The sequence below is a fragment of the Anabas testudineus genome, chromosome 6, assembly GCF_900324465.2.
Source record: "Anabas testudineus chromosome 6, fAnaTes1.2, whole genome shotgun sequence".
Lineage (NCBI taxonomy): Eukaryota > Metazoa > Chordata > Actinopteri > Anabantiformes > Anabantidae > Anabas > Anabas testudineus.
The window spans coordinates 6,332,352-6,345,041 of NC_046615.1; the positions used below are offsets into that span (position 1 = coordinate 6,332,352).

The 12,690-nt window shown below is 40.8% G+C and overlaps 1 protein-coding gene across 2 annotated transcripts in view; it reads left to right on the plus strand.

Moving 5' to 3' along the window:
- The window catches only part of cdh13 (cadherin 13, H-cadherin (heart)), a 168,284-nt gene that overhangs the window by 14,559 nt on the left and 141,035 nt on the right, over positions 1 to 12,690 (plus strand). For both annotated transcript variants that reach the window (XM_026364668.1, XM_026364669.1), the window contains exons 3-4: positions 5,748 to 5,753; positions 6,333 to 6,485. In XM_026364668.1, coding sequence (XP_026220453.1) covers positions 5,748 to 5,753; positions 6,333 to 6,485 — 159 coding nt within the window. The remainder of the gene's footprint in view (positions 1 to 5,747; positions 5,754 to 6,332; positions 6,486 to 12,690) is intronic.

Below are 12,690 nucleotides of genomic sequence, written 5' to 3' on the forward strand. Positions count from 1 at the left end.
AGGTTCTGATCCTAACAAAGGTTATTGAAAAGTTTTTGCAATTGTTAAAAAAGTAATGGTTTAACAGCTGTTTCTTTTTTATCATTGTACACTGTCTGTGCTCCCAAAAAATTGCAATGCAATGTCACAACATTTATTCCCGTCCAGAGCTGCATTCATTTTTTAGTTTTTTAGTCCCAATTCTTTGAGTTCCCTTTGCATTGTGCATGTGTAAATGCTCTTACTTTCACATATGCAAACATAGCTGCGAGTTGTACTGTTGTTTTCCTACCATTTGATGTCACCAAACGTTTAAGTGCTCGTCGTTAATGATCTTTCAAGATTTATTTTCCAATCACATTTCTTTGATAGAGCAGGGCTCTTTGCACAAATCTCAAACCCTTCAAATCACAATTTTTGAGATATTTCTGTCTTGTCCACCAGTGCTTGTATAATAAAGTGCTATAATTATCTAATGTCATCTGTATTGTTTGAACTGCTCACAAAATGATTGAAAATACTCAAATTTAATTACATGGCATATTTTGGCAAAAACACATGTACACGCTTAGACTGGGTTCATTGTTTTCTTCAAGGAAGGTTTAGGGTTTCGACAAATAGTTTTTGTATGTTTTAATGGTGGCATTGTTCGCTCTCTGGCACATGTCTGATTGTCTGACAAGCCATCAGCTGGCTCTGATTTTTTGCAATTTTTCCTTCTCTCATAGATGTTTCAAATTGCAATTCTCCTAATGTCAAGAAAACTAGGAATCGTATTAAATCTGTTGGCAGGCCAATCACAGGTGATGACCAAAGCCTGATGGTTTGACAGACAGCTGTCAGTCCCTCTTTGTGTGATGAATATCTTTGTATTGGTTGACATGTTTTGTTTAGAGTGGGAGTACAGCATCTGTACCCAATAGCTTATTAAACCTGGCATTCTGCTGGCTGGAGCTGTAAAAGAAATGTAGTTTTACATGTAGAAGAAGCATTTATGGTATATATTCATCCATAGAATCAGTAAAGAAGACGTGGAATGGTTTTGTTTTAGACTGTGCACCTTAAAAGCTTTATTAAAAGCTCTAATTGACAGCATTTACTTCGGTTGCAGTAATTTTGGCACAAAGGTACAAAGAGAACTTGGCTCAGTGGTGAGTGTTGTTTCCTGACCTTCATATGCTGCCAAGGCCTTTCTATCATGTGGATGTTCTTTTGTCTATGTGGTTCCGGGAAAGGCGCAACGCTGATGCAGGTTAGACAATTTGAAAAGTCGTACCATAGATGTGAATATTTGTTTATTTGTGTGTGTTGTGCTCCATGCTGACCTGCCAAAATAATGCTTGCTTGTTCGGGCTCAAAACATGATCAGCAAAAGAGCTTAAAGAAAAATGAAGTTCTAGTTCAAAACGGCAACACCCCCCCCCCAAAAAAAACAGGTTTCACATTTTAACCTGATGTCTACTTCCAAAAAAAAGCTAGTAACTCAGATTTGTCAATACACACAGCTAGAGGGTATGCAAATGTACACCTTAACAACAAAGCAAACACATGCAGAGCTCCATTAAAAGACAAATAAAAATCTCAAATGTATCAGCATGAAATCTCAAACACTTCCATAAAGCCATCTCAACTTCCCACATGCTGCGCTGCAGCTGTCAGTTATTCAACCCGTGTTTATCCTTCTGTATCTCGGGGTCCAGTTCTCAAATCAACACGTGTCTGACCTGACATGACAGCTCCAATTAAGCACTTCTGGTGAGAGGAATGAGTCAGTGGTTTAGTTGTAGCCCCAGGTAATATCATAAAGCGAATGCCGTAAATGTGTCTGGCACCTTTGTTCCATTGTTTCAGCACGGGGTGAATTTTTGCACCATGCCTGGTGTGCCTCTTTGTCTTCCTTTACTTTTGTATCTTTCTTTTTACTCCTGTTCTTTGTCTCTATTCTTTGCTCGTCTCCTGAAAAAACAGCAGCCAGTCAAAGCACGCACTCTCAGTACCCAAGCAGGAAGTAAGCGAGTTGTGTTGTCTAATGTCGACATTAGAAACCAGGCAGCCTGCAGGCCTCATCACTTAGTCTAATTGATTCTCTTAATTGTCTTAGGGAGACCAGAAAGTTCCTGCCTTTTTCTCTGCGTCTTTCAGCATGTTAATCATGTCTGTTTATGGCGGATGTTTGCCCCTAAAACTGTCTGACGCGAATTTGAATTCATGCCTCGACCCCTAGACATCAAGCAGATGCCAAATCTGTGTTGATGAGAGGAGCTTAAAAAAAACATGGAGAAGCAATAAAAAGCAGATTTGTTGGGCGTGAACTGCCCAAGAGATGCCGTCCTTGTGTGAGCTTAAGCTGAGCGATTGCTCATCCTGCTGCCTGAGTAAACTAACACAGGCAGCCATAGTCCTTCTCTTTGGTTGCAGGCATCACAGCACATTCAGACTTTTATTTTCATATTCCTGAAAGTACTGCAGTTTTCACAGACACCATTATAATGCGAATTAGAATATTGTTCGGTAGTTGTCTTGAAAGAAAGCTAAAACATGACATGAAGAGGCCAGAAAAGGTTCGGTTGAATCTGTTTGCGAATTTCCCATTAGAACAGTAACACAGTCACACATGCTTAATGACACTCTTGTCTTCCTGTTTATTTTCAGCAGAGGTCCTTCTCGATTGTTGTCCCTCTTAGGCTTGTAGCGACTGTCTCAGGACACAATGGCTGATGGGCTTATGATTAAAACTAATTGCCGCCATCGTTCCCAGTGTTGAGGACTACTGTAGATTGAATTCTACCCGTCCGTGTTGCCACAAAGGTTTTCCACCTTGCCTTGTCCCTCTCGTTAGCGGGCTCAAGTGGCAGTGACAATCAGGCTGAGCACTGGTCAAAGCCATGGATGCTCGTGTACACACACACATGCACACACGCCGAAATGCACTCTCATTCACAGGCAGAGTCAGACCATCACTTCGCTGCCTCTTCCCATCTCTTGCTGTTTCACACACACACTCACACACACACACACACACACATACAAACACAAACACATAGACACACACACACACACACACACACACATATACAAAGACCAGCCTGGTCCCAGGAGTCCCTTCATGGTCAGTGATTGTCATTCGCAGCTGGCTGCATGACCTTGATAGGGATAACAGAAGCAACACTGAGGGATGCTACTGCATACACTCTCTCGCTGACACACACACACGCTGACTCGAGTTGAAATCCTCTCTGACTTTTTCTCTAAAAAAGGCACAAGGACATAGGGCATTTGTCTGGAGAATGTGTACATGTGTTTACTAAATTTGCATTATAATGATTCAGCATGATGGTGTTTTATCTTTATGTTCTATATTTCCTCGCTGGCACACTCCGTTTCTCTCGGCAGGTTTTTCATCTTGATTTTGACGCACGAAGAAACACTCAGTGAATTCTTACATTTCATAACAAGTCAGTCACCTTAGAAGATGTCTGAGTACATATTTGTACAAACCTGTGATGCTTTCCTACCTGTTTTTAAGTATTGGCCTCTCGGCTCCTAACAGGAACAGAGGCAGCAGGGTGTGTTATCGACGCACACAAACATAGACACTCCACTGCAGATCTGTTGTTTTGGCGTTCATTCTCTGGGTGTGTTCAGAGGTGTTTGGTATTGCAGAGCAGCGCCACACCCCCTGTCATCTTCCCACAGTATTACAAGCCCTACAGTCTTTCATGTCTGCTCGGCTGGTAATGAGAGCTGATAGAAAGAGGTGAGATTCTCCCATCAGTCCTCCCACACACGCAGGGGGAGACCGACTCAGCGGAGACAAAGCCACTGGGTGCGCGTTTCCGTGCCAGCATGCGTGCGGTTCGAAGAGTGTGTGTACGAGCTGCACAGATTATCACACTTCCACCCCACAGAGACGTCTCCTAATCACACTAAACTTCTCCTGACACTTCAGTTACACTTCAGCTGAAGTTACTGTGCCTTTATCAGCGATCTCTCTCTCTCTCTCTCTCTCTCTCTCTCTCTCTCTCTCTCTCTCTCTCTCTCTCTCTCTCTCTCTGCTTCCTCCTCTCTCGCTTTCTCTCCCCGTCCTCCCTGTACGTCCACTCCCGCCATTTCTATCCAAGTTTGACGCAGAGCCATCTGGGATCAAACTAATGTTGCACCTCATTTTTTATTTTTTTTATTTTTTGCTTTTCTTCATCTGACCCAGTTTGTCACTCTCAGCAGGTGCTGGCTGCCACTGTGATTACTGCTTAGGAATATATCTGTCCCGAATGACAGCGATTGCACCTGTGTGATTGTGTGTGTATGTGCAGGTGGGGTTTGTATGTCGATGTTTATGTCCTCTACATAGATACTTTATAATAATAACTTATATTATTATATGATGAGAGGCTTCCGTAACATTTTATTTTTGAGTCCTGCATTTTCCAGACATCTTCCTATAAAGGTATGTCCTAATTTAGTTGTAAGGGTGTAGCAGATTTTTCTATAGAAACGCACATGCAATTCACAGAGGCATGGAAGAAGTGTAAATTGCTACTGTTGCAATAGGATAGAAAATCGTCCAGTTTGTGGAGCAAAGTCAGTCATTTCCAATGCAGCTGAAACCTTCAGGTGCACATATGCAATTCAACAAACATATCATTTATGTTGTTAAAATCTGTTAGTTTAAAAAGAACAAAACAAGGCTGTGATAGACAGACGGGTGAAGAGTGGAAAAGAGGCAAAGATGAAGAGAAGGAGGACATGTTTTTAGTATGTGGGTACTCTTAAATAGTTGCCTTGTACTGTGTTTTGCTACACTCTTGACATTTCTTGCTCTCATCATTTGCTATGACAAACAAAATGAGCAAGAGGGAGCGAGCACAAGAGGAAGCAGCTGAGAGAAGAGGAAAAATGACGACTGGAGAATGAGATGTGGACGCTTAGCAGAAAAGCAGGGATGGACATATTAGACAGAGTAACAAGCAGAGGAGGAAGGAGCCTGAGAGCCAAGGGGGAATAGAGGGGAAAGATGAAGCGGGACATCAAGATAAATAGCAGAGAGCTTTGGAGAGGCTATAAGGGCTTGAGCTTCATCTGGGATAGGCTTGTAACACTGCAGTCTCATCTCCCATGCTCTTTCAAGTGAGGAGTAGAAAGGCCTTCATTTTAGCTGCTGTCCCATTGAAGCATGCTCTCATTAAAGGTGACCTCGTGTCACCCCTCTGATCATGAGGCTTAGTGCAAGGGGAGCACTTAGATCCTTGACGCGCAGTGACAGAACAGAGGCCCAGAAGGGTGTCGAAAGTGGCGACAACACGGCGCGCTCTTCTGTGTGTGCTGTGCACACTGGCAGTTGAACGTATTTAGACAGCCTGTAAGTATTTAGACAGTGACACAGTGTCGTGGTGTTAGCTCTGTGCAGCACGCTAGATCTGAAATGGAACAATGGTGATGAGGTGAAATCGCTGTCTTTCCACTTTAATTTGAGAGGATTTATTAAAATGAGGCGAATCATTTACTTGAGACTCCAACAATAAATAGATTATTTCATTATTGTACATTGTATTCTTCAGAACACCTCAATCATTTTATACTTCACACGTTTACAGTGTGTTATGGTCATTTTGGTCCAGAACTTGAATTTGTTGCCAAATGCTAGATCTTATGTTGCTGTTCTGCCCACGCTGTGTGATTCTAACATGCTTTGTTTTCTGTTTGTTTCTTGTGTCTACCCTGGCTGTTCCTGTTGCTGGGCTACCTGTGGATGATGTTGGCTGCGGCAGTCTCATGTGAGTACATCTGTCTGAAAAGTCTTCGGGTCTAAGGGGATTGGTAGTCGACTAACTCTGCAGCACTCTTCAATAATGTCACTGCAGCGCGAGGCCATTTCCAGTGTTTGGCTCTAAATCTTCCTCACATGGCAAAATGAAAAAGAAGATAATCCACTTACCATTCCCACTTAATTATTAATTATTAGGAGTTTTTATATTTATTTAACTGTTCCACTTTTTTTTTGTGAAAGTAATCCTCCCATGCATTTACAAGTGGTCACAGCAAGTCTCTAGTGCTCAGGGAGATGATTCTAATTTTCTTATCTTACATAAGTTTAATTTGCCAACTGATAAAATCGAATCAAAGTCTTGTCTGATATAAATTTTTAATTGGTAGCTATCAGGGATTTGCATCACCATTCAAGGCCCAGTGAGCTTCTTTTGCTCAAACACTAAGAAAAAGTGTTTTTCAGTATGGAGTTCTTTGAAAAAAGAAAAAAAAATTCCTAATTCTTTGCTTCAGGAACTAGGCTAGCTCAGAATTAAATGGGAACGCTTACAACGGTTGGAGTTTTATTGATGTTTGTATGTCCGCAGGTGATTTCAACAGAGAGGTCAGGGAACCATATCTTCCGACTGACAGGCCCAGGTGCTGACCAGGATCCCAAAGGTCTTTTCACCATTGACGTAGACACAGGAGAGGTGTCAGTCAGCCGCTCACTGGACCGCGAGGCTACTGACTCCTACCAGGTCAGTGTGTGTGTGTGTGTGTGTGTGTGTGTGTGTGTGTGTGTCGCCTTTGTGTCCTGGGAACACTTTCACTCTCTGATTCCTTGAGACTTTTATTGTGTTCCTTGTCAGTTTTGGTCCTATTTTGTTTACAGATTGTTTCTGTTTCAGCTCAGGTTTTACAGATAAAGTTTAAAGTTTAAACTAAATGCATTTTGGAGGTGTCTTTCAAAATTAGCATATATATTTAGTATGTTGGTATATTGAGAAAAAAAAAACAGTGGCTGGTTTGTGAAAGAGCTGTTTGATTGTGTAACCTGGTGATACCTGTATTGACAGTATCGTTTGGGAATGCACTTTGTTTTTCGTCAAAGCTGAGTTGATATTGCATTTATAAGCTGCTGCTTTCCTCTATGATAAAAGAACATTAGAGTCTGGTTGTGCCCGCTGGGTTTGCTGCCCCGGGGATTGTCTGCCTGACAAAAGCATTTCCCCTACAACAGAAAGTGGAGAGAGGGGCAGAGAAAATCTTTTTCTTTTTTTTTTAAGTCAGTCAATTGATCTTATCGTGTTTTCTGAAACCAGACGTGAGTGAGGGCGTTCAGCTGGGTGCAAGCTGTTGATAAGCTAACAGGCTTTTGTAAAAACTCAGAAATAATTCACTCTGTAAATACCAACAGATGTGAGAGGAAAGCAGGCAGGAGAGGAACAGAGAGGAAGCCTGAGAGGAGCAAACACGCCAACATGTTCCTCAAATGTCTTCTGTCGCTCCCTGCTCTGGTATTACTCCTCAGTATGATTACATGCACAGTATATCATGGATATTTGTTTTCATTGGTTAGGGTCTGATTCAGGATGTTCGCAGGCACCTTAAGAATTTGTATTGAATTGAATTTCCTACTAGGAAAACATAACAAGACATAACTGCAGTCCCGCTATACAGCTGAACAAAAGAGTGTTATTGCTCTAAATATATAAATATATGTGTGACTTTTCTAAACATCATTCCCCCATTTCCTTACCCTGAAAAGCTTTTCTTTCATATTGGAGAGTGAAAGTGGAAACAGAGCGATCTTAGAATGCATCCAGTCCAACATTTATTGTTGTTACCCTGTTTCCCAAAAATGTTATTTGAGTTCGGACTTTTTTTCTCTGAATTCTGACCTTAGAGGCAGAATATTTTGATGGTGGCCCTAATCCTTCTCAGTAAATATAGCATGAGAGCCGAAATCAATCGACTCTGCCTCTCCCGGCCCTTACTCTCCCTGCTCTACAGCAGTCCACCGAGAGCTTCATCTATGAAGTTGCTCTAAGACATCCTACTCAAGCAGAAATAACTGAAATTCTCTGATTGGACAGAAGCTGAAAAACTTTTTCGACGCGAATAATCTCTGCTCTGCTGGCAGAGCTGTGTAATGAGTGTGGATCACAGGAGGCTTTAACTCTCTCCAAATAAGGTTTGGCAAAAAAATATTAATACGATGTTAAATAACAATATTAATACAAAATACTGACGTAACGCATCATGTGTCACTTGTAATTGTACATGGGATAGTCTATGGTTCGGACATGTGATGCTGTTAAATTAGAACCACAGGGAAAAAAACATATAAAGATAATAGAGAGCTATAATCATAAACTGCATACATACTGTGATAGAGTGGCAGGTGCAGCAACAGTAACTAAGCAGGCTTAGCGAACAGTCAGCAGGTGAAAGAAGCTGCACTGATAAAGAGACTGCACACTTACGCAAGTGTTTTCAATTCCTCTGGCTGATTATGTTTTTAGTCAGGTTGTTGAGTGGAGCTACGCTGGGAATTACATGTCACCGAAGTCTTTGCACTAATAACAGTGATGGAGGTGTAAGCTGTCCTACCCTAAATGGTGAAACAAAGCTCACAGGCTAATGACAAATATGAAGAGGTCTAATCAGGCAGCCTAAGTGGAGACAGTCTGTGTTGACTGCAGGTCTGTAGGGTCTGAAGAAACTATCTATAAACTGTGTTGAGGAGGTTATGGACTGCGTTGTATCTTGTTCTCCTCAAAGGAAGGTTTAGAAAGAAGTGACCGTCTTTATATTCTTAGGTTCGGTCTTTCTGCATCCAGTTATTTCCACTAAGCTGGGTCTCGTTAAGCACTTGCACAGTGTTAATTTGAGACTTTAGGCACACTTTTTCCACTCTGTCAGCATTGCTGCTATAATTTACAAAACAAAGATTATAGACTCACTCATAGAGATAGCTCCACAAGCACCTTCAAGGCAACCATGCATATCTAATAATTTTGCTTATATCCTCAAAGTGTTGTGACAACTCAGTGAAATAAAGTTTTTGGGTCCTCTGTGGCTATAAAAAAAAACTTGGTACACTGAACTCTGGGGAAGGGGAGAGAGAATAGGGAAAAGGAGGACAGCGAAGATGAGAGCAGAGCGGAGAATGAGGGTCTGGGGACCTTCTGCATAAATTTTTACAGTGGAAAAGTCTGAAAAAGTTTAGCTCAGCACAGGGATATTTAATGACACAATGACTGATCTAAAGAAAATGTGACAAGAGAAAGAAAAGTAAAAGGGTGACAAAAGTATGGAAACATCTGAAGAGCTTGAAATATTAAAAACAGGCAGAAGTGTGGATTTCTTTCAGTGTTTAATATTTTAGCAGATTAACAGATTTTAGATTGTTGCTAATAGATAATGAACTACCACATCTCATGACCTGAAATACACATTACACCACACAACAATATTATCCAAAGATAGTTGGCATCACACGTCAATCACAATGCAAATCTGTATCCTGATGATTTTTTTTTTTTTCCCACAAACATTGTTCCAACACCAACCCTAAAATTCACACTCTATGACTTCTAGGTGATCGAAGGGGGTATGGATTAAATGGAGACATGCCTTGTATTCGACTGCGCACAGCTACAAGTTAGCTGCAGGTAGAAGATATAGAAGCAGAGACCTCACAGACACAGACAAGACAAAAGTTGAGAAATATCTCACAGAAGCATGCAACATTATTGAAACAGCCAAAATATTGAGGTGTGATCCCCACATCGTGTATGATACTGTACAATAAAAATGATTCAGAGAAAATGTAATTGTGTAATAACGGTGTATGTGCACATGGTGAGGAAGTCTTTTTCAAGATAAGGTTGATTTATTAGAACTGTCAGCAACAGATTTTTTATTACACAGGACATTACCTGTCCAAAAGTATCTGATTGAACTTTGAATCCCTTATCTTTCCTGCTTGTATCCACAGTGTAGAGGCTTCGGAGCCACTATTCCACCGTGATCCGAGTGCTTTGTCTCCCTGTTGACTCCTTTTTTGCGTCATATGCTGTAGATATCTTTTGCCTGCTGTTCGTTTGGATCGCGTTTCGATTGGCTATCAAGTACCTGCATTTTGCTGTTCATTTCAATATGTGACAGGACAGAGATGGTGGAAAACTCACTTCATCTCTTCTGCTGTGATGGCCAGAACAGAAACAGGCTTTATTGAAACTGTCAGTTAGAGAAGAGTCAGAGCAAACGGGCTTAATAAAACTCAACGCTGCTCCACCATGCAGATGACTTCAAATAACATTAGGTTCACTAAAATACGTTATGGATTTGCAGCTTTAACTACACATTGTGTGCATTTGACTTGATTATATATTTGATTGCCAGCCCTAGATTGGTATTAGAGGAAGATTGCTTTCCCAAAACCACCTCTGTGATATTTTGCCTTCATATTCTGACCATAAAAGCTCAGAGATTTAATTGGAGGTTTCAGTCAATCGCTGAATAATTTCATCACAGTGGAAAAAAATGAAAGCAGTCTAATATGCCATTGTTTCAATGGCCTGGAGAGAATTGGCTTGTAACATCAATTATGCAATTCATTGTGTCTGAGCTATTGCTAATGATCATCATCTGATAGTAGTAATGATAGTAGCATTATCTGATAGCAGAGTGGTGTGTCTCTATGCGCTGCTCTCTACATGTGCATATGTATTTGCATACACATTGTACACAAGCTTTACGGTCTCTCAGTGCTTTGCTTTCGCTCCTCGATATTTGACTCTTTCTCCTCTTATCATGAGGAGATAGTAGGACTGTGTCCCAGTCATAACTCAGAACAAGGATCTTCTATACAAATACAGCTTTGCTTTTTATCAGTGGTCCAACACGGTGTGCACTATAGAGACTGGTATCACTTTTATATTGCCCAGTGGTCCTCACAGGCTGTCCCAGTCACATTCATTAAGCAGGTCGCTTTTCTCCACTGTAGCTAATGGCTTGTGTGGGGATAAAACATGAAATATTCAGAGGTAGATTAAAATCACCATTACGCCACAGCCGTTTTATAGGCTAAGTAAAACAGAAAGCTGATAGCCTTTCACCATCATATGGCAAAGCCTTTTTTTACGTGTTGGGAGTATCTGTTAAAGCCAATAAAGATTGCTTCATATACTTTATGGTGAAAGGTGTTCCTTGTAATAACGTACCTATAGATAATTATCACCAGACTCTGTTATTCCTCTAAGCTTTATGGAGCATTTTAGCATCTTTTAACTCACTGTTTAGTTTTTTCCAACCCTGAATTGTTGTTGTGGTGGTTCCATTTTTTTACTCTCATCAGGCTCACTTTAGCCAGAGCAGCTGGTTGTTTTCAGCACAGATGCTCTGAAAACTCACTGTACATTATCTGCCCAGCAGACACATGGTGGGAACCCAAAGCTACCCACTCCACTTTAATCTCACAATAATGCAAAACTGCCTTTGAGTTATTCTAGGAAGTGTATTATGAAGAAAGTGGCTGAGACTGAAGGATAAAGGTATGATGCTGGTGTCGCTTTGTTGTCTGTATCTGCACCGAATCCACAGCTCTCTTTATTTAGGGGTTGTGTAATCATGCCTCGCACAATTCATTAACACATTACCACAGCAACAATGCATTTTAATTTAGCACCAATCTAAATGGCACCACATAGGCTTCAATTACAACAGAGTAAGAGGGAAAGTTGGTTGTGAACTAATGAATGACAGCTCCCAGAGTAATAATAACTAAAGATGCTACAAAGCTAATCAGTTTACCCTCTCACATCAAACTTCTGTTGCTGTAACTAACATCTACAGCATACATTTGCAAACTGTTAACTTATATATCTGTGGCAACTAAAATAACTGTTGGCACTTTCTGCATTGACTGCACTGAAAACAACTCCAGGTAGTGAACTGTTTTACTACACGCCGCCCACGCAACGGTAATGGCACCGTGTCATGTATGTGCCATGACCAACCGTGTCACATACTGTTGATAAAAGACCTTTTGCAAAAGTCATGTTCTTGCTTGATGTTGATTATGAGACAAATAACATGGTCTTTCAGATGGAAATGGAGGTTGAAGTGTAGCTGGTGAAGGCATAGCAACAGCAATTGCTAGATATTTGCCTCAGTAAGAGATGAGACCAAAAAACAGGGACAAGAGGAGAATGAATTATACACTGATTTTTATCAGGTCATCAAAAGCACCACTCCAAGTAAATGCTAATGGAGGTCTAAATAAATAGACAATGCTCATTTGTCTAAGCAGTGTCCAGCATTACTCCTTACTACAACTAACCAAAAAAACATTTTAATATACTTTTTACTGTTTCTGAACTCATACATCATTGACCTAAAGGAATATGTATTGAAGTCTGACATGTTGACTTCAAAAATACAGAATGATTATGATATTACTCTCCATGACATTTTTGAAGTAACATTTTTAAGCAAGTATCAGAAAATGTCACATCCATTATATGTCGAGGGAAATGATAGAACGACGTTGCGTTTCCCATAGTAGCACCTTTTTAAAGACATATACAGAAGGTGTTGATTTGGATGTAGATTACGTTTTCTTTCCTCAGAGAGTGGCTCATCTCACACAGCGTTACATGTCAATCTCAAGTCTGTGCTGCCGGCTGCTAGTCAATATAGCCCCTAGGTAGTCTTCAGCTTTAGAGTCCATGCATTGTCTAATTCCTGAAATGTTTAAGGTGTGAGCCCTTACTTAAGTGTTTTGCCAGTGTTCACCAACGCATCATTGTAGACACCCGACGCCTCCCTCTGCTCCTTTCCTTCTCTCCCTTCGTCTTTGCTTTGATTATGATTGATTACTATTGAGAATGTAATGCTCCAACCTACCCACAAGGTCAGTGTATATCAAAATATTGCCACTGGCTTTGAAGAAAT